Source organism: Nyctibius grandis, chromosome 3, assembly GCF_013368605.1.
Source record: "Nyctibius grandis isolate bNycGra1 chromosome 3, bNycGra1.pri, whole genome shotgun sequence".
NCBI lineage: Eukaryota > Metazoa > Chordata > Aves > Nyctibiiformes > Nyctibiidae > Nyctibius > Nyctibius grandis.
Window position 1 is genome coordinate 107,273,610 of NC_090660.1, and position 22,018 is coordinate 107,295,627.

Here is a 22,018-nt window from a genome sequence, read left to right on the forward strand (position 1 = left end):
TATCTTGGGCCCCCTTACCTTCTAGTACCCTGTGCCATGGGATTTCTCCTAGCAATTGCTTGAAAAGGCCAAAGTTGGCCCTCCTGAAGTCCAGGGTTGTGATTCTGCTAGCTATTCTGTTCCTGCCACATGAGATCCTGAACTCTGCCATCTCATGGTCACTACAACCAAGGCTGCCCTCAACCTTCACCTCTTCAACCAGACCCTCCTTGTTAGTCAGGATAAGATCCAGCAGCGCTCCTCTCCTACTTGGCTCATCCACCATTTGCATCAGAAAGTTATCATCAATGCACTGGAGGAACCTCCTGGACTGAGGATGGCTGGCTGAGTAGGCCTCCCAGCAAATATCAGGGTAGTTGAAATCCCCCACAACAACCAGGCCCTGTAATTGCGAGACTGCTCTCAGCTGCCTGTAGAAGGCCTCAGCACCCTCCTCATCCTGATCAGGTGGCCTGTAATAGACACCCACAACAGTATCACCCCTGCCAGCCTGCCCCTTAATTCGCACCCACAAACTCTCAACTCGCTCCTGATCCACCCCTGGACAGAACTCAATACATTCTAGCTGCTCACTCACATAAAGAGCAACTCCACCACCTCTCCTTAGTGGCCTGTCTTTCCTGAACAGGACATAGCCATCCATTACCACATTCCAGTCATGCGAGGCGTCTCACCAAGTCTCTGTAATTGCCACTAGATCATAGCCCCCCAACCGGACACGGATTTCTAACGTCTCCTGTTTATTCCCCGTGCTGCGTGCATTGGTGTACAGGCATTTCAGGGAGCGAGCTGAGCACACCAATTTCACCCCAGGGGGATGGGAGGCCTCCTGGTCTACCTCAACACTAGAGCGTTGCCCCAGTGGTGCAAGCCCAGCTACCACCCCATCCCCCTTCGAATCTAGTTTAAAGCTCTCCGAATGAGCCCTACTAATTCCTGTCCCAGAACCCTTTTGCCCCTACGACATAAACCTTTCCCATGTATTACCGTCACGCCTGGTGTCATATAAAACCAGACATTATCAAAGAACCCAAAGCCCTGCCTGTAGCACCAGTCTCGTAGCCAGGCATTAATAGAGAGAATCCTACTATTCCATCCCACGTCATCACCTGAAAATGGAAGGAGGGAGGAGAAAACAACTTGTGCTCCAGACTCTTTCACCAACCGTCCTAGGGCCTTGTAGTCTTTCTTCATCCCCCTCAGACTACGGGATGCAGCTTCTTCCCCACCTGTCTGGAAGATCAGCAGCAGGTAGTAGTCTGTGGCCTTCAGCAGGTTGGGGAGTTGCCTGGTGATATCCCTGATTCGGGCTCCAGGCAGGCTGCAGACCTCCCTGTGATGGGGGTCAGCTCTGCATATTGGGCCCTCAGATCCCTTTAGGAAGAAGTCTCCAACCACTAAAACTCTTCTCTTCTTCCTTGTGGAGGAGGTAGCTATACGCCTGTCAGGTTTTCTGACTGTGGTGGGACCTCTGATATAGGTTGCCTCTCCACCACATCCCCATTGGACTGGCTGTATTCCACTAGGGCTTCATATCTATTGCTCAGAGGCACCTGTGGAGGCAAGGTAGGCAAGGAGGACACTCGCCTTTTGCCATGGCCATAGATTTGCCTCCACTCACTCCTCTCCTCTAGGTTATCATTTTCCACCTGAGAGGGGCAGAGTACAGGGGTCCCTCGATCCTGGGAGCTCTCCGGCAGGTGCTCCCATTTTTGCTGTAGGGAAGGCAGAGCCTGGCTCCACCAGTCTATCTCCATTTCAGCCTCCCGAATGCTCCTAAGCCTTTCTACTTCGGCTTGAAGCCTTTCAACCTGGCTTTGCAGCTGTGCCGCTCGGCCGAGCAGATCATCTACCTGCTCACAGCGCACACAGCCCCCTGTCACCACAGAGACGCTGAAGCATTCCCTGCAGCTGGCAACCTGTACCATCGCCTCCTTCCGTGGGAGATCTGTCTGGGTTCCCACATCCATTTTGGTCTTCTTCCGCCGGGTAGATACCATTGTTCTTTCACTGAGCTGGGAAATACCTGTTGGTGACACCCCTGGTTCACAGCTCCTTGGCACCTTCCTCGCCTTGTGCACTGGGAGGGAGTCAGCGCCCTCCCCCAACGAGCTGCAAACAGCTGTGGCCTCCCCTGCCCTGGGACACACCCAGTCACTGCTGAGTCTCTCCCCTCTGGGCAGGGACTAGTCCCTGTCCTCCAGGAGGCTCTTTATCACCCAATCAACAGGGGGTGGTGCGTTTAAATCGCCCTCGGTGCCTCCGGCTATGCCCCCTCCTCTTCTGATTCGTTGCCGGGAATCTCCGGGTCCGGGTCCGGGGTGGGGGGGGAAGCAGGGGAAGCAGCTCGGGGCTGATGCTCGGGAGGGGGCTGGGGGGGGGCCCAGAGTACGAAAACCGCCCGGTTAAGCCCGATGTCGCCCTCGCCCCCGCACTAAGCCCGATGTCGCCCTCGCCCCCGCACTAACCTCAAGTCGCTGCAGCCGCTGTCGCTGCTGCCGTCGCTGTCAGCTGTTTGTTCTGGGTTCACCGCGTTTAAATCGCGTTTTAATCGTTTAAATTACATAATTCTAATGTATCCAAAACTTTTCACCACTCTTTTCAATGCAGGCAACAGTTAAAAACTTCTGTAATAGTCTTTGAGGTTCTGCAACTGTTAAAAGGAACTAGAACTCCATAGTTAAATACAAAAATAAAAATTCACCAGATATCTATTGGCCTGTGGAATAGCAAAGTTGATAGTACGCATACTTATGCACCTGGTCAGCCTTTCTACAATATACAGCAATAAAGTTCAGAATATGACTAACTATTTATTTCCTTCCAAACTTACAACAGAGCTGAACCAAACCTCGCTGCCTCATCACCATCAGATCCTTAACAAGAACTTTCTGCAGTTAAAAATCTTATATGCCATTCTTAGACTAGGACTTTATCTTGTTGGTTTTTTTCTTAGGGTTTTTTTTTTAAATGACAATTAGGTATTTGTGATTGTATAACAGACAATTAGTAATGCTAGTGGTGAAAGTGAAAAAAAGAATAAACTATGTTACATCTAAAAGATTTCCTCCCAGCTCCAGCATATGTGATATAATCTTTATTCTCAGTTTACTAAGTCCTTTAGCTCTCAAGTTATACTAGTGTTTGTTTTCATTTCTTTTTTGTTCACCACTTTCTATCATGCATTTTTAACCTGTCCCTTTCCATCTCCTGCACCTCTCACACCATGCTCTCTACCAGACTCTCTCTTCTCTCTCCCTGTTCCTTACTACACACTTCCAAGCCTTCAACGTAACTACTCATGGTAACTTGTACTTCTGTTTCCAACTTCCCTTTTTCTTGCAGCCCCTCTCTCTTGAGGTCTGGTTGGAATCCAACAGTACTTGTTCTTAGTTTAAAATTGTAAAGGTAAACATAGCTTCCAAGTTTCACAAGATTTAGACAGGCCAGATCTAAAGCTACCACAGTCTTCACTGGGCATATTATACCGTACGGCTACCAGAAACGGTCTTACTGAATCCTGCCAGAAGATTCAGGTATTCTTAACTCAGATTAAGTAAGTAACTATGTATTTATTTCCAGGGTTAACACCCAGTTACACCACAGAGAAGACCACCATGTCTTTTCTCTAGCAGTACTTCTTCCTGTGGAGACACAATTTAAGCCACTGACTTGCCACCTTCGACCCCAGAAAAACAGAGGATCTCCATGTACTTGGCCACAGACATGGTTTCTCATACCCTTGGATCCTAAACTGCCTTTGCTTCTATCCTCCTATCTACAAGCACATCAAGGTTTCAAAGAAAGACCTCGTGGTAGTGTTAGTTTCTTTACGGAACCTGCTAAAATTATCAGAAACACAAACACATGCCTTCAGCTCAGAAGGACATCCTCAGGTTTATTCTCTTTCTCCCAGTTACACAACACTGGCTCCTTCTCCAGTGTCTGGCTGCATTTCCAGTTTGCTGCAGGACATTTAACTCCCTGCTCCAGTTCACTGGGCAGCTCGGCAAGAGCTAACAGGGAGCAGTGCAGCGGGGAGCACACAGCAGCCCGGATGCTCTGTCACTTCACCTGATGAGCAGGTCCACAGGATTGCTTACTCTTTGCCACTACAGTTTTCTAGCTATGGAGTAAGTCATAGAAACACAGAATTGCTTTGGTTGGAAAAGACCTTTAAGATCATCAAGTCCAACTGTTAACCCAGCGCTGCCAAGTCTACCAGTAAACCATATCCCTAAGCACCACATCTACACGTTTTTTAAATACCTCCAGGAATGGTTACTCCACCACTGCCCTGGGCAGCCTGTTCCACTGCTTGACAACCCCTTCTGTGAAGAAATTTTTCCTAATATCCAGTCTAAACCTCCCCTGGTGCAACTTGAGGCCATTTCCTCTCGTCCTAATCACTCGTTACCTGGGAGAAGAGACTAACAATTGCCTCACTACAACCTCCTTTCAGGTAGTTGTAGAGAGCTATCAGGTCTCCCCTCAGCCCCCTTTTCTCTAGACTAAACAACCCCAGTTCCCTCAGCCGCTCCTCATCAGACTTGTACTCCAGACCCTTCACCAGCTTTGTTTCCCTTCTTTGGACTCTCTCCAGCACCTCAACATCTTTCTTGTAGTGAGGGGCCCAAAACCGAACACAGCATTCAAGGTGCGGCCTCGCCAGTGCCGAGTGCAGGAGGACGATCACTTCCCTAGTCCTGCTGGCCACACTATTGCTGATACAAGCCAGGATGCTGTTGACCTTCTTGGCCACCTAAGCACACTGCTGGCTCATATTCAGCCGGCTATCGACCAACACCCCCAGGTCCTTTTCCACCAGGCAGCTTTCCAGCCACTCTTCCCCAAGCCTGTAGCAGTGCATGGGGTTGTTGTGCCCCAAGTGCAGGACCCACACGCAGCATGTGTTGCAAACTCAATTATTAGGTGAAAAGTTTGGTTTGTTTTTTTAACGTTCCGTGCATGAAAGCTCTGAAAAACAACTGTATGAAAGTCCTTCTTCTGTTGTGCATCCAAGGGTACAGCCAGGAAACAGAATATACTGAGCCAAGAATGAGATGAGAAACATCAACTTCTTAAATAAGATTTTGGTCTTATCATTTACAAGGGTATGTGGAAAGTGAAAGTCTGCTTCATTAAGGCTATCTGATCAAGGATATTTTCAATGCAAAGGAGGTCAATAAGTTAATGGGATAAATGATGAACAAGAATACACAGAGACATAAATGTGGCAGACAAGAGATAACAGACAATGCCAAGGACCAAAAGTCTCCAGTTACTATTTGATGGGACACTAAGAAACTGCAGGCACAGCTTTGGAGAAGGCCACCTGGACTTTGTAACTGGTAAGAAAAGGGAAATGAGGAATAGGAAGATTTGGGATACTTTAGGAGCATCTGTGGGACTACGTGTATTTGGTTTATATGACCGGGTTTTGGCAGCAGAGGGGAGGCTGCAGGGGTGGCTTCTGTGAGAAGATGCCCGGAGCAGCCCCCCACGTCAGACAGAGCCAGTTCCAGCCAGCTCCAAGATGGACCCACCACTGCCCCAAGTTGAGCCAATCAGTGATGTTGGTAGTATCTCTGTGATAACATATTTAAGAAAGGGTAAAAAAGGTTGTGCAGCAGATGGGAGAGAGGAGTGAGAAAATGTGAGAGAAACAGCCCTGCAGACACCAAGGTCAGTGAAGGAGCAGGAGGAGGTGCTCCAGGCGCCGGAGCAGAGATTCCCCTGCAGCCTATGGTGAAGTCCATGGTGAGGCAAGCTGTCCCCCTGCAGCCCATGGAGGTTAACAGTGGAGCAGAATCCACCTGCAGTCCATGGAGGACCCCACTCCTGAGCAAGTGGATGTGCCCTGAAGGAAGCTGCAACATGCAGAGAGGAGCCCGCGCAGGAGCAGGCTCCTGAGCAGGAGCCACTGCCTGTGGAGAGAGGAGCCCACACTGGAACAGATTTGCTGGCAGGACCTGTGGCCCTGTGGGGGACCCACGCTGGAGCAGTCCATTCCTGAAGGACCGTAACCTGTGGGAAGGACCCACACTGGAGCAGTTTGTAAAGAACTGCAGCCCATGGGAAAGATTCACGTGGGAGAAGTTCGTGGAGGACTGTCTTCCATGGGAGTGACCCCACACTGGAGCAGAGAAAGAGAGTGAGGAGGAAAGAGCAGCAGAGACAAAAGTGTTATGAGCTGACCACAACCCCCATTCACCGTCTCGATCTCCACAATCCCCATTCACCAGCCCCCATCTCTGCACGTCCCAGGCACAGCAACTGGGGGGACCGGGGTGAGTGAAGTGAGTAATGGGCTCAGCACTGCAGCTGGAGTGGGACCACAGGTCACAGCTCATGTGCCTGGTGCCAGCTGCTGGGCAGGGGGGGACAAGTGTCTGCATCTTCCCCAAAGCTGGTGTGCAGGTGTTGCATCGGATGGACAGAGGGGCCATGCCAGCACCTGGGGGATCTGTGAATGCACGTGGTGTATTTTACGTGAGTCCTATACGTAGGTGCTGTTGAAGGCAGTGCCTCCTGTGTGTGTGGTGCGTGCAGAGTGTGTCTCAGGGATACACACTCAGCTTTGCCGCTGGATGAATCTGCAAGTGGGAAAGCAGCAGCCACATCCATCAGCCTGTGACAGGGACTCTTCCAGGATATCCCCCAGAACGTTGTTTCTGATCTTTCTCCAACAAGTTTTACTTCCTTAAGGTGTGCTAACTCTCATATCTCCAAGTCCACACCTATAAAAACAGCTATGCTTGTGGACCAAGGAAAAGCAAATCCTACAGTCCCACCTAAATATATCTCAGCACTGGGCTATATTCAGAGATAACTGCCTAAAATCCAGCACTAATTTCAAAATAGTCCTAAACCAATTACTTATTCTTATAAAAACTCCCAACACCTTAACAATGTCTACAACTTGCTAACACAAGTGTTACAATACAGTCAGAAACAATATGTGGTTTCCTCTACCTGCAAAGCATAGCACTGCTCTGCTGTCCAACAAGCTTATAAAAAAAGAGATATTTATGTTACTCCAGTACCTGACTTCCTCACTGTCTTGCCACTGCTCTCCCGCTGCACCATGTTATCTTGAAATTTGCAATTATTAGATCACAGCTCTATTACCTACAAGCTGTCTTTATTCAGTGGAGTTAAATTCTCCATTATAATACCATCAATGTGATAATACGGTAACATGAGAATTACTGAGAAAAGTACAAGGGTTGCTGTTCAAATTTGAAGTGCAATAAAAAGTGGGCACAATTCTTCCAATAATACTACTGTTTTTATTAAAGAATTCTTCATACACAAATGCTGAGCATGTAAGATATTGAAGTGTCTAAGAACAATAAACAAGACTTTTCCTTGATAGCTTCTTTAGGTAGAAGTATTGAAATTGTGAGGTAACAGTTAATGTGAGAGCAACATGTAAAAAGCCAGTAATTTGTGTTTAATACAAGCAACATTATTTCTCAGCAAAAAAGTGGTTTGAACTGAACGTGAAAAAACTGGCACATACAGTACAATGAATTATGATAGCCTATACTCATGTCAAATACATTACAAATATTTTTCTTAGACATCAGATCTTCTTCTCCTGTGTGTGTTAGAGATTTTTTCATTTTCAATGCTATTTCAAAAATGAAATTTTGAAAAACATGTTATAATGTATCTCTGATTTTTATTGCTTCACTGGAGGGACACTTTTTTTTGTGGTTGGGTTTTTTACTTAAATCTACTTTAATCTGTTTAAGAAAGAGATCAAAATATTTTTTAAAATACTGTGAAATGTACAATTATGTGTTTTAATACTTTCAAGTAATCGGTACTATTTCATAATTTCAGTAAAATGTAAATAACTTGTCAGCTGCAGTTTTCCATCTTAGAAAAAAGGATCTTTAAATGAATGTAAGTTTTGATTACATATACTTTAACGTCAGAAATCTATATTTAGGCATAGATTTATTCCCTAGACCTCTTCCTCAACCTTATAACATTTTAGCTATCATTTTAATAAAGATGCTGGTATAAACTAATTTTATTTCTCTTCATTTGTTACAGTAAAAAAAAATTAAATAAATCAATATTTTCTCTATTTTGATTCGTCAAGAAATTATTATGCAGGATTATGGCACATCTCCAAATCAAAAGCATTACCCTCAGTAAGCATTAAAGTATACAAAACCTGCCACTATTTGCTACCATGAGAACAGCAGCATCACAAGAATTCTGTGTTCATAACTAACAAATTAACTGTACTAACAGCAGCAGACCAAAGAGAAAAAGCTATTTTAGGGCTTCCTTCATCCGAACCTGAACTATTCTGAATAGTAAGCAACTATTTTTTGTTTGATTCACCAGTGTAGGATGACCTCTGAGACAAAACCCACAATACAGAATACATTCAGTCAAGGAAAAGGAGCACCTGACCGTGTCTGTTCTCACTTTTAGCTGCGAACTAAAATCAGGACAATTTAATTATCATTAGTTAAATGCCACAAACTTTTTTTTGTTTTAATATTAAGTTATGGCAATGTGGATATAGGATGCATTCCCGCAAAAACTAGAAGATGATACCAAAATCAATACCGCTTAATATGGTTTTATGAAAAACCTAATAATATACATTCAACATAACAAGGCCACAAGTTTAGTTTACAAAGCAAACTACATCCATAGAGGCTCTCAGACATTACGGAGTAGATAAGACTAAATCACACTGAACTTTGCAAATGCTTCCGATCGAGAAATAAACTGCATTTAAAAACCTATACAAGAGAAATATACTAGGACAAAGGAAACAAAAGCAGGGGAAAAAAAGCACTAGTTGAGGCGCCTGGGACATGAATGCATGACGGTGCTGTTGTGGGCAGAACTGAGTTGATGATAGCTTCATATAAATACCTTAATTACTCAACTATCTCGGCTGCTCAACTAAACAAAAGGAAGCCTTTACAATTTGGAGAGTGGTAATGGCTGTAAGATAAGGAGGCTCCAGGATGGTCTCACTTCAGATGGCTGGGCCTTGGGATGAGTGGATGCACAGGAAGATAGAGATAAGGGAATTGCAACAGTTACCTCGAAGGACATGGCCTATGTGATCCCCGGACTGAGTTTGCGCAGAAGCAGGGGTCAGTCAGCGAACACAGTGAGGAAGACTGCCGGCCTTCATCTGAAGACCCCTGACTACCACCAGAGAAAATGACTGTGCATGCGGAATGGACATGTGGAGCACTCATGGTGGGTAATCCCCGGCGCTGCCCAGCGCTGCAATAAAGAACGCCTGCTTAATAACGCTCTGGTGTTATTGAGTTTTCTTTCAGACTCCTTACCCAGCCGCACCTCGCTTCCCACTGCGGTGAGGAAAGTTAGAAAGCAAGGGGGTTTGGAGATCTCCGATTTTTGTATCAGGAGCAATGGGCTTCATCCAACCAAAATTTAAGAGATGATGAAAATGTTTTTAAATTAAAGACTGAAGGGTAGTTGACAAGTGCAAAAGACCACAAAGATCAAAATGACCCATCTTGCAGTGGTAAAATCACAAAGATTCTTTTCAAATGAAGGATGACACATAAGTGGGTAAAATTTTAACAGGAAACAATACAGAACAGTTGAAACAAATCGTTGGGTTTGTTTTCCTTTTCTTTGTAGTTGCTTTTTAAATAGATATATCTACATACTACTACAATAATGCAAGAAACCTAGTGAGGTGTCAAATCAGAACGCTCAGCTGCAGACAAGGAGTACTGACAGACATGCATTCAAGCAAGTTTCTGAAAAATATTGCTGTAATGCTAGTGGGGCACCACCACCTCAAAATATTGAGCGCAGAAAGAAGGATTTATTGTTTGTGAAGCAACGCCATCCGTTAGAAGCAGCTTAGGGTCAAATCTGATTAACAGGCTTTTTTAACAAGTAACAGAATCCCTGAGGACCGAAGTACTCGCACTGTACAGAAAAGCACAGTGTTAGGACTACATCAGCAACAGTCTGACCACAATGGCAAGAATGACTGTGACACACTGAAGGGGATAAAAGAAGGTACAAAGAAAGACACAACAATATATTGAAGGCTTCAATTACCCTTAGGCACATTGGTTAAATGTCAGGTCAGGACAGGATGCCAAGACTAAATGTTTAGACACCACTAATGGCTGCTTCACCCAGTAAGCAGTCACCGAAACCACCCATCAGGAGAAGCAGTTCTTGACTTTATCAGAAGTAAAACACAGGACCTCGTTCAAAATGACACACTCTGTAACCGTGACTAAAGCAGCACTCAAAAATCCTTTAAAAGAGTGATAAAGAGCCAAATGTTCTGTTTAACTTCAACAATGTGAACTATATAAAGATAAAAACCATCTTTGACAAAACAAAAACAAACCACAAAAAGGACTAAAAAGGTTTCAAGAGTGAAATCCTTGAAAGCAGCATGAAGACTATTGAAAAAACATTACATTTGGTGATAATCATCAAAGATTTTAGAAAGAGAAGGAAAAAATCTAGCACAGACAAATAGCAGTGAAAGGAAGCTTTAGTAGAAGAAAACATCTTTATAAAAGTTAAAGTTTTGTCAAACGAGGAAAACAAAAAAAGATTGGAAATTGTGACAAATTAAACGTAAAAACACAGCAAGGCAGGTCAATACGGATAATTTTACCAACCTGAGAAATAAAAAGCAGAATGCAGCATTTTATTTTCAAAACACCTCAACAGTAACAGGCCTGCCTGAGAGCCTGTGTAGTAAAAAGTAATCTGTGTATGAAAAGACCCTTCAAAGGAGGTAAGCCCGCAGCAAAACAAGCTTTTCAATTTGCTGTCGCCCTGTAAGGGTTTGGAGAGGTTTGCTATGAAAGATCTCTCAATTCCAGCAAACACTTTAACGACAGTCTCAAAACAAAGCTAAGGACTGCACCACTCAAAACCAAAACCTTACACTTATAACAGACAGTCCTATAAACAGATGGTCCTATAACACATAAACCTATAAAAAACAGAAAAGAAGATTATCACTGAAAAAGTCCATGCTGGGCTTACATGTTTGGATATTGTTCCTCTAACTTGAAAAACTAAAAAAAAAAAAATAAAAATATTTAAAAAATAATCCTTAGAAGGTACAAAGATGAGGACAATCAACAACACAGCACAGATCCGTACCAGTACATAAATTAAGAATTTTTCTGCCTGGGAAGAATGGAGCTGAGGGGTGAAGAAAAGGCAAGGAGTAACATGAAGAACTATGAAATCATATGTGTCATGGAGGAGACAACCAGCAAGTGATCCCTCTGAAACTACTCTCTGCTCTGTTCAGTTATCTCTCCCTGCACTGGAAGAAGCATAGAACATGAAAGGAGGCAGTTCTTCATACAAGTATAAGACGGGAACACGTCCACTCGGAGTTAAAATTCTCAGAAGGGAAGTCCATCAAGAACTAATAAGTGGAAAGACACTATTCGGGGATCAGCAACCTCTGAAAATCACCAAATATTTGACATAAAGACATCATTATCTCCAGTACAAAGGTAGATAAATAGACTAGTAACGGGCTAGACTTCTGCTTTTTGGTAGATCAATTTCAGATGGTGAACCTGAGCTACTGGAAGACTAAGTATCCAGGTTACATTGACCTGCTTCAGAGTTGTCTAAGATATTACCAGAAAGCAGAGCCTGCCTCATGCCACCTGATGGAAGAGCTGCCCCAACAGGAAAAGGGCACAAGACACTTACCTCTCTTCTTTGTCCGCAGCGCATCCTCACACGCTCACCATAACCAAGCACACTGTACTTAACTAGTCTGCTTCTAGATTTGTCAAAAGAAACTTGAGTGTAAAGACTACTGAAATTTAGCTAATGAAAGTAGATAAAAGCATATGTATTTTTTTCTTTTAAACACATCAGCTTTACAAATGTTCCTGGAAAAAGTTAAATAAAGTTCTTCAAAAGGCACTGCCTACACACAGTTATCTTGGCTAGAATATACAAAATTCAGAACTGGATGAAAAACGATGTTCTAATAACCACAAGATTAATTCATCTGCAGCAGTTTAGAATAATCAGTTTATCAAACATATAAAAAAAGTATCTTTCCATCATTGAAACAGCTGGGGTCCCCAGAGCAAGGGATGTTGAAAATACCTTAGACACTCGATTAACATAGATATACAAAACAAAGGGAAGCTTTTACAATTTGAAGAGTGGTAATGGCTGTAAGATAAGGAGGCTCCAGGATAGTCTCACTTCAGATGGCTGGGCCTTGGGATGAGCGGATGCACAGGAAGACAGAGATAAGGCAATTTGCAACCTCAAAGGACGTGGCCTACCTGATCCACCGGCCTTCATCTGAAGACTCCTGACGACCACCAGAGAAAATGACTGCGCATGCCAATGGACATTTGCGTATCTCATGGTTATGTAAATGAGTTCTCAGAAATCCTATGACTATGTATAACTTTATGGTATATATTCTCTGAAAATTTGCCAAACCGGTGGAGCACTCATGGTGGATAATCCCCAGTGCTGCCCAGTGCTGCAATAAGAATGCCTGCTTAATAACACATTCTGGTGTTACTGAGTTTTCTTTTGGACTCCTTACTCAGCCGCACCTAGCTTCCCACTTCGGTGAGGAAAGTTAGAAAGCAAGGGGGTTTGGAGATCTCCGATTTTTGTATCAGTTTTGGCGAGCCAGGCAGGAGACTCTCTGTCCGGCTGCAGGACCCCTGGGTCAGAGACTCCCTTGGCCGGCCCCGGAGACTTCTCTGGAGGGACTCTCCGATTCGGCAGATCCATGCGGGGACAGACAAGGACCACTGGTAAGAAAAGGCATTCTTTCTGTGTTTGTTTTGTTTTGGTTTTTGTTTCTGGTTTTGGGACCGGTCATTTAGAGCTACTCATAAGTCGCGGTTCGTGAGAACCCTGCCGGGTGGCATACATTTGCATGTACGATTTGTATTAATCATCCCGTTAGTGCAGTCGTTTGTTTGTGCATTTGTATTTGATTTTGACATTTGCATGTACGATTCGTATTAATCTTCTGGTTAGTGCGATCGTTTGTTTGTGCATTTGTATTTGGGGCTGCTCATAAGTCGCGGTCCGTGAGAACCCCGCCGGGTGGCATTTGGTTACATATGCGTAGTAATACGTATGTGTTTGGTATACGTGTATTTGAAAATCTTTGAATAACCTATGTCGACATTTGTCATCTGAGGAGTAGCAGCTGCTGTTGTTAACTTTGTAACTCTGTACCTTTGTTGGTCTCCCCGAGGTTTTGGCGGGGGGGCGAGTGAATGTTCAGAGGAAAATTTGTTTATTGTAACTTGACTTTGTATCTGAACTTGTACGATTGTGTGAGTGAGACGTACAAATACATACGAAGCGAGTGAAATGTGTGCTATAGTAATTGTTAATCGTTGTCTCTGTGTGTGTAAGTGTTCGGGCCCCAGTCCCTGTCTTTGTGTGTTATAAATTTTTGAATGGGAAACCAACAGGGTGGAGTTTTGAAAAAGAGCCCTTTGGGCTGCATTCTGACTCACTGGAAAGATATTGGGGGACCACCTGGAGGAAGTGCGAGTCGTAAGACTCTGATAAAATATTGTAATCAGTGGTGGCCTTTATACAAGTTATATGATGGAGAAAAATGGCCTGTTAATGGAACTTTAGATTACAATACTTTGTTACAACTTATGTTATTTTTAAGAAGGGAAGGAAAATGGGATGAAGTGGGTTATGCAGATATGTTCTTTACTCTGTGGAATCACCCAGAGTGGCAAAAAGAATGTGGAATTAATTTAGCACCCCAGGACCCTATGGTCCTGGTGATAGGAAAAAAAAAAAAAAGGCAAAATGGGAGGTTAAAAGGATGTTGCTTGGCTTGTAGTATTGTACAAAAGTGTTTAAGGGTTAGTGCACAGAATGAAAGATTAGATAGAGAAGGAGATGCTGCTGGGAATTATTGGGATGATCCTGAAAAGGTTGCGAAAGGATCTGAACTAATTGTGAAAACCCAGGAGCCTGACTGGGAGGATGTGGATGCAATGTTGGATACTGCGGGGAATGCGGTGTTTGTGAAAGTGGCCAGAGCCCAGGTGCAGGCTCTGATTCTGGCTGGAATTCTGGCGGGAACAGTGGATCTCTGTTTTTGGGACAATCGGCAGATGATATTAGGAGAAAGCTGCAGAAAGTGCAAGGAATGGCTGCGAGAGATTTAGAGAGGTTGCTGGAGACTGCATGGCAGGCGTGTCGGAATAGGGAGACTCGGAGGGGGAGAGTGAGGCGCAGCGGCTGCCGGTGCTGCAGCGGCTGCTCTGCGCACCGCGGGGGGGGCCAGAGACCCTCTGGAACTTACCGGGAAATAACACTAACGCTGTGAGACAAAGTGGAAGTGCCTCACCGAGGGGAAATCAACCCCTTCTGAAAGATCAGTGTGTGTATTGTAAACAGATGGGGCATTGGAAAAGGATTGTCCGAAACTGAAATCGGTAATGGTTTCTGGTATAGGAGCTGACTGACTGGAACCAGGGGAATCTTCCCTAGCAGAACCCTTGGTAAAAATGCAGCTTGGGAAAGGAGAGAAAACTGTAGAATTTCTAGTAGATACATGTGCCACCTTTTTCAGTATTGAATCAGACCTTATTGTCAATAAGCAAACAAAATGTTAACATTGTGGGAGCAACTGGGCAGGTTGAGAAAGCTTTCTTTTGAAACCATTAGAATTCAAAATTGGAAAAAGTGTAGGAATTCATAAATTTCTCTACCTGCCTGATGCTCCTAGACCACTTTTGGGAAGAGACTTGTTAGAATAATTGAATGCTGAAATAAAATTTAAAAATGGAGAGATTGAGTTTAAAGTACCAGAAAAGAATCACACTGAAATTTTGTTTGGCTCTCACTGAACCCCAAATTAAGGAAGAAATTATACACGAAATAAAGAACCAGGTATATCCAGGAGTGTGGGCCTCAGGAATGCCTGGAAAAGCTAAAAATGCAGAATGGATTGTTGTTAAACTTAGAGAGAACACGGCTTGTTAGGATAAAACAATATCCCCTGAAATTGGAAGATAGGCGAGGAGTGAAAAGTATTATAGATGACTTGCGTACTCGGCAGGATCCCTTAAAGCGACAGTGTCGCTCCCCAGCCCGTTTTAAACTTCAGCTTGCGCCCTTCGCCTGCTTTAACTTTGGCTTGTGCTTCTAATCTGCTTTAACTTTGCCTCGTTTCTCCTGTGTACCACGGATAGTTCTGATCTGTATCACGTGTCTGTATTACATGTTCACCTCTCAGGGATGTACGGGGTGGGAGTTCTTGTGTGTGGAGTTCCGGTTTTCTGTGTGTGCCTCTCAGGGATGATTGGGGTGGGGGTTGTGTGACGAAAATCCCTGTTTAGCCAGAGCCTTGTGAAGATTTACGTGCCGCCTCCCTGAGACGATTACCGCCCCCACCCCCGGCTTGTTGTGTTTGTAGACCAGAACTTCATCAGAACTTTGTGGCTTGTGTGCCAGGATTGTGTAACTGGTGCATCTGAATTCTGTGTGGAAAATTGCTTGGTAACTAGGATCTTGTGTGAAACCTGTTTGTGCATCCTGATTGTCAGGGTCCTATACTTACTTGCAAGTATCCTTGGTGATCAAAATAACATTGCTAGACATAAAATACATACCTAAAGAATATATCTGTGAGATCTCATTGCACACGTTTTTCCCCAAACCACGCATGCGCCTTCCAGCCCTTCTGGGAGAAGGTGCTGGAACATTCCTTATTGGGTTGGGGGTGTGGAAATCCATTTTCCAACTGCGTATGCAGACCCCAACTCCAGCAGACCAGGGCAGCGTGACCACCAGTCTCTCCGTCGCGACGCAGGCAGTGAACTCATCTGCGAATAGCCAAACGAATCGTAAGAATTAAAAAGGACAGAATGTGGCTGTCACCAGGAGCTGCAATTACGCTTCTGGTTGCACTCTTCCTTTCAACTTTTATTTTAATCGTTCTTGGAATACTTAATCTTCTGGCTTTTTATGGTTATGATTTATCCTGTAATTGTCATTGGCCTTGTGTTTGCAATTGTGGACAATCACCTCCTTCTTCTGATCTCCCAGAGCCATAAACCTCCAACATGGCTTGAGATACTTTCTATTCTCTTTCAATTGTTGAGATATTGTTAAGTTTCTGTTCTCGTTAAAATGTTGCTCTTTAGATTGTTAAGATATTGTTAAAAATTTGCCAAGATCGTTAAGATATTGTTAAGATAATTACTATGCACATATCAAGATGGTGGACAAAGCTGTCCACCCGGTATGTAAGTGTGTCCTGTTTTCTTTGTTACGTGGAACAATATTTTAAGTTTGTTTTATTGTTAAAATACAAATTTCCATATGAGGGCTGCCACATTTTTCAATATAACTTTCATGAGAGAGATAAATAATGTTTGCCTACAACTTTCTGTTTGAAAAAGCAATAAGCATATTTTAAACTAAGGTCTGAAGACTAATTTTGTTTGAATTTATTTCTGTCTGACAAATTGTCGATTGACATATTTAAGTTGTTAAACGATGAAACAAAGAGGCATTGCCTTCGTGTAGTATTCTTTTCATGACTTCCAAGTGCCCAGTGAATTAAGCACATTCTGTTTTAACATGTTATGTGGTTGTGTAATGTTGTTGTCCTTATTGTGTATTGTCACCGTTATTACTGTACAACTTGTACCTACCTCGTCACCGGGTAGCATTGAATACACCAACCAAAGCCATCCGTTGTACAAATTGTTTGAATCTGTTGATTGTTTGCATTTTAGGATTATAGCCAACTGATTGTAAAAAAGTTCAAATGCTCTTTTCCTACTTTACTATCCTTTTCTTCTCCCACCACCACGGGATCCCGAAGACAGCGATCTGGGACAACATAACAAACTTTGAGCCATGGGGTGGTGTGGAGGACCATAAAATGGACTCTTTGGGGCAGACAGCAGGTGCGTTTAGTTATTTCGGGATAAGTGCGCATGTTCCATCTGCCAGCGACAAGCTCTGTTACCGAGGCCTGTGGACACGCATCCATTGGAGGAGACCTACATGGAGACACATGCCCATTGGACAACACGACTCCATGGACCAGTTGCAGGATCCTTACAGCCTCCCTGCTTCCCCCCTTGCTGCTGCTGCTGCTGCTGCCCCCTGCCGCCGCCTGCCTTCTCCTCCGGGCGGTGCCTACTTCTGCTTCTTCGTCTGTACACCCCCCCACCACCGAGGAAAGAGGACCGACGGCACACCGCTGGATCTGTGGTGGTGACTAACCCTGCTGCTCTCTCCACTCTCCTGCTTAGTTTTCTCCTCTCACTTCCTACCTTTCCTATTGCTTTGTTTTCTCTCTGCCCTCTCGTTCAATAAAGCGGTCTGAGTGGCAGCATCTGATCTCGTTTATGCCTTAATGTCGTTCTCTCTTCAGAGTATAACACACCTCTTTTACCTGTTAAAAAATCTGATGGCAAAACTTATCGATGGGTGCAGGATTTGCGAGCAATAAATTAGATAGTTAAGGGTTTGTATCCAGTAGTGGAAAACCCATACACTTTGCTGACCAGTTTAAAGGAAACCTATGAATGGTTTATGGTCACCAGTGCATTTGTTTAAACCTGGGAATTGGGTTTACCTTAAAAATATTTCAGGTAAACCTCTCGAAGAGAAATGGAGCAGTCCTTTTCAAGTTTTGCGGTCAAGCTTGAGAAGCACATTGCCTGGATCCACTACTTGAGAATCAAGAAGGCACCCGAAGGACCATGGAAATCCCAGCTCGCAGAACCCACATCCGTAAAGCTAACTCGAGACTGTTAATGATTATATTGTGTTTCTGTTTTTGACACCACCTCTGATATTGTTAGTGTTTGTCATTATACTAACAGTTTTAAATTGCCTTTTATGGTATAAATTGAAGAAATTAGTTATGGAAATTTGGATCCTACCTAAGGTAATGAAATATGAAAACTTGGAACCTTTGTAAAAGAATTTACAAGTAACAAGTAAAGGGGGGAATGAAACAGCTGGGGTCCCCAGAGCAAGGGATGTTGAAAATACCTTAGACACTCGATATACAAAACAAAGGGAAGCTTTTACAATTTGAAGAGTGGTAATGGCTGTAAGATAAGGAGGCTCCAGGATAGCCTCACTTCAGATGGCTGGGCCTTGGGATGAGCGGATGCACAGGAAGACAGAGATAAGGCAATTTGCAACCTCAAAGGACGTGGCCTACCTGATCCACCGGCCTTCATCTGAAGAACTCCTGACGACCACCAGAGAAAATGACTGCGCATGCGAATGGACATTTGCATATCTCATGGTTATGTAAATGAGTTCTCAGAAATCCTATGACTATGTATAACTTTATGGTATATATTCTCTGAAAATTTGCCAAACCGGTGGAGCACTCATGGTGGGTAATCCCCAGTGCTGCCCAGTGCTGCAATAAAGGATGCCTGCTTAATAATGCTCTGGTGTTATTGAGTTTTCTTTCGGACTCCTTACTCAGCCGCACCTCGCTTCCCACTTCGGTGAGGAAAGTTAGAAAGCAAGGGGGTTTGGAGATCTCCGATTTTTGTATCATCATAAAAAAAGTGACCTAATATATACACTTATAGTAAGACTTTGTTTTTTTTAATGTTCTAAGATCGCCCTCACGTGGCTACATGCAACACTGTTGAAGTTACCACTAAAACACACCATCAGACAGTATCGTAACCTAAGCCACACTACCTGAGACACCAAAAACATTTGGCACCTTTCAAAGAACAAGCAAGAACTACGTGATCAGCCATCGGCATCAGGATGCCCCTGGTTGAAATGCTCTGAACCTGACTTTTGGAAGCGCGCTTAACACATAAAGTTCTGCAGTTGCAACATCAAACATACCAGACACTCGTGACAGTTCTGGGTGCAACTACCCTCAGAACACTTTTTATTAAGACAAACGTGCTTAAATAAATGTGGATTTATTAGCAGCAGTAGTAATACTAGTAGTAACAGAATTACTTTGTCATCTAAAGTTGGATCTGAGAATATAAAGCAGTCCTGGAATGCTTTTACAATAGTACTTAGATAACACAGCACCTGTTAGATATTCTGCTATTTGGATACAACTTTTCTCCTGATTAGTGTTGTTCTCTGTGGCATAAAATCCTGTTTGAATTGTAAACTAATTGCCTGTAAATACTCCATAGGACAGCTAGAAACAACTTTGGATTCTATAACTTAAAATGTCTTCTCAGGGAATGACAACCAAAAGCCAAATGAGTATACAAGGTAATTAACTAGCGCTTATTGCGACATCGCTTCACAAACTTGTACTGCAACGAACACACAAGGATTGTGCAATGCAGAAAGCACGTACACAACATTACTGTGGCTATCGTGTCTGTGATTTTACGTACACACGCAATCCCCGTAAAGTCAGGCCAATACAAGGCACATAAAGGACTGAGACGATGCAGTGGAAGCAGCTAACTTATCTCCCTTCTGCAGCTGAACTCTCGGGCTCTTGAGCTAAAGCTGTTCACACAAGCTGCCGAAGGAAAGCGCGAGTGTTTTAAGTCCAGACGTGCCTTAGTTCCACACGAACAGCCGGCAGCCACCAGCTGCTCTTTTCGGGTGTTCCCCGACACGCTCCTGATCAGAAGCCACGGCACAGGCAGCCGGGGCTCCCCGGGCCTCCCGAGCTGGGGCTGCCCCCGCCCTCCCTGTCACCCCCGAAGCCCCCTGACCGCGGAGAGCCCCGCACGGCCCCGCCGGCCGCGGCCGCCTCCTGCTCCGCGAGACCGCGCTGGGGCAGCCCCGGCGCCCCCCCACACGCACACGGCGGCCCGCGGCCCTCCTCAGCCCCACCGTGGGGCGACCCTAGGCCCCGGCTCCCCAGATGAGGCAGCTCCACAGCCCCCCAGGGCGGCCAGCAGCCGCTGCCACCCCCCGCCCCCGCCAGCGAAGCCGCGATGACAGCTGTGGCCGGGGCAGCAGCCGCCTGTCAGGGAACTACTTCTTCTGCGGACGGAGCATGATGACAGCGCAACCCGGAACTACTTTCATCCCCCCAGTCAGCGCTGGCCCTGCTGTAAGAGGATCCGTGCGCGCTCCCCCGCCCGCCCCAGCCCCGGCCGGCCCCGCACCGCCCCGCTCACCTGCAGCCGCAGCCTCCATAACCGCGGTGGGGAAGGGGCGGGGGGCAGCGGGGCAGCTGACCGAGAGCCAAGCGGCGCGGCCTGGTTTAAAAAGAAAAGGGGGGGAGCGAGGGAGGGAAAAAACAAAAATCACTTTCGCGCCAGCGGGCCGGGCTCAGGCTCACGGAGGTCGCGCCGTGGCTCCGCGGGAATACCCCTTTGGTAAAAAAAATATTATTTTAATCGGCGGGGGCGGCGGGGTGAGCCAGGCCGGGCGGCGCGTTATGGCGAATCTGCCGCCTCCGACACGGCGGCTTCTTCCTCGGCGGCGTCGCACGGAGAGCGGGAGGGCAGGGCGGGGGAGAGGGCGGGGCGCGAGGGGGCGCACGCGCCGCCCCACGACTGAGCCGCCGCCGCTGCTGCGCGGCGCCTGCGCAGTTGCGGCGTCGCCTGCTCCAGTGAGGAGGGCGCTGCCGCTTCCCGCGGGCGGGTGAGGGCTGGGCTGGGCTGGCGGCGGGACGAGGGGGGTGGCCCTCCGGTCACTGCCCTTGGCCCCTGGCTGCGGTGAAGCCTCCGTGCCCCTGTGCCCCACGCGGGCTCGAGCAGCCTCATCCCTGCCCCAGGGCCCTGAGGAGGATGGGACTGGCACAGTTCGTGCTGACAGCCCTTCCATACCCAAGGCGTTTTAATTTACTACCAACGATTACAAACGTGTGTCTTAATGAACTTAGAACATCTGCATATTTACCAATTACAAGGTAATTGGGCAAATTTGGAGGAAATGACAATTTCCACCATATTAACCAGTCCATAAACAAACAAACATGATGTGAATCACAGAATCAACTAGGTTGGAAGAGACCTCTGGGATCATCGTGTCCAATCTTTGACCTAACGCCACTGTGTCAACTAGACCATGGCACTAAGTGCCACATCCAGTCTTTTCTTAAACACCTCCAGGGATGGTGACTCCACCACCTCCCTGGGTAGCCCATTCCAATGCCTAATAACCCTTTCTGTGAAGAAATTTTTCCTAATGTTGAAACGGTTGGGGCCCCAAGAGCAAGGGGGATGTTGTAAATACCTTAATTACTCAACTATCTCGGGTGCTCAACTAAACAGAGGGAAGCCTTTACAATTTGGAGAGTGGTAATGGCTGTAAGATAAGGAGGCTCCAGGATGGTCTCACTTCAGATGGCTGGGCCTTGAGATGGGTGATGCATGAGATAAGGGAATTGCAACAGCTACCTCGAAGGACCTGGCCTACGTGATCCCCGGACTGAGTTTGCGCAGAAGCAGGGGTCAGTCAGCGAACACAGTGAGGAAGACTGCCGGCCTTCATCTGAAGACCCCTGACAACCACCAGAGAAAATGACTGTGCATGCGGAATGGATATTTGCATATCTCATGGCTATGTAAATGACTTCTTGGAAATCCTATGACTATGTATAACTTTATGGTATATATTCTCTGAAAATTTGCCAAACCGGTGGAGCACTCACGGTGGGTAATCCCCAGTGCTGCCCAGCGCTGCACTAAAGAACGCCTGCTTAATAACGCTCTGGTGTTATTGAGTTTTCTTTCGGACTCCTTACCCAGCCGCACCTCGCTTCCCACTGCAGTGAGGAAAGTTAGAAAGCAAGGGGGTTTGGAGATCTCCGATTTTTGTATCAATATCCAACCTGAACCTCCCCTGGAGCAGTTTGAGGCTATGCCCTCTAGTCCTGTCACTTGTTGCCTGAGAGAAGAGGTTGACCCCCACCCCGTTACAGCCTCCTTTCAGGTAGTTGTAGAGAGCGATAAGGTCTCCCCTCAGCCTCCTTTTCTCCAGGCTACACAATCCCAGTTCCCTCAGCTGCTCCTCATAAGACATACACTCCAGACCC

At 45.6% G+C, this 22,018-nt stretch overlaps 1 protein-coding gene across 1 annotated transcript in view; it reads right to left on the bottom strand.

Moving 5' to 3' along the window:
• The window catches only part of ZFAT (zinc finger and AT-hook domain containing), a 106,676-nt gene extending 86,229 nt beyond the window's left edge, over positions 1-20,447 (bottom strand). The window contains exon 1 of the mRNA XM_068396230.1: positions 20,154-20,447. Within this exon, the coding sequence (XP_068252331.1) occupies positions 20,154-20,172 (19 nt within the window). The 5' untranslated portion in view covers positions 20,173-20,447. The remainder of the gene's footprint in view (positions 1-20,153) is intronic.
• Positions 20,448-22,018: the final 1,571 nt, after the last annotated feature.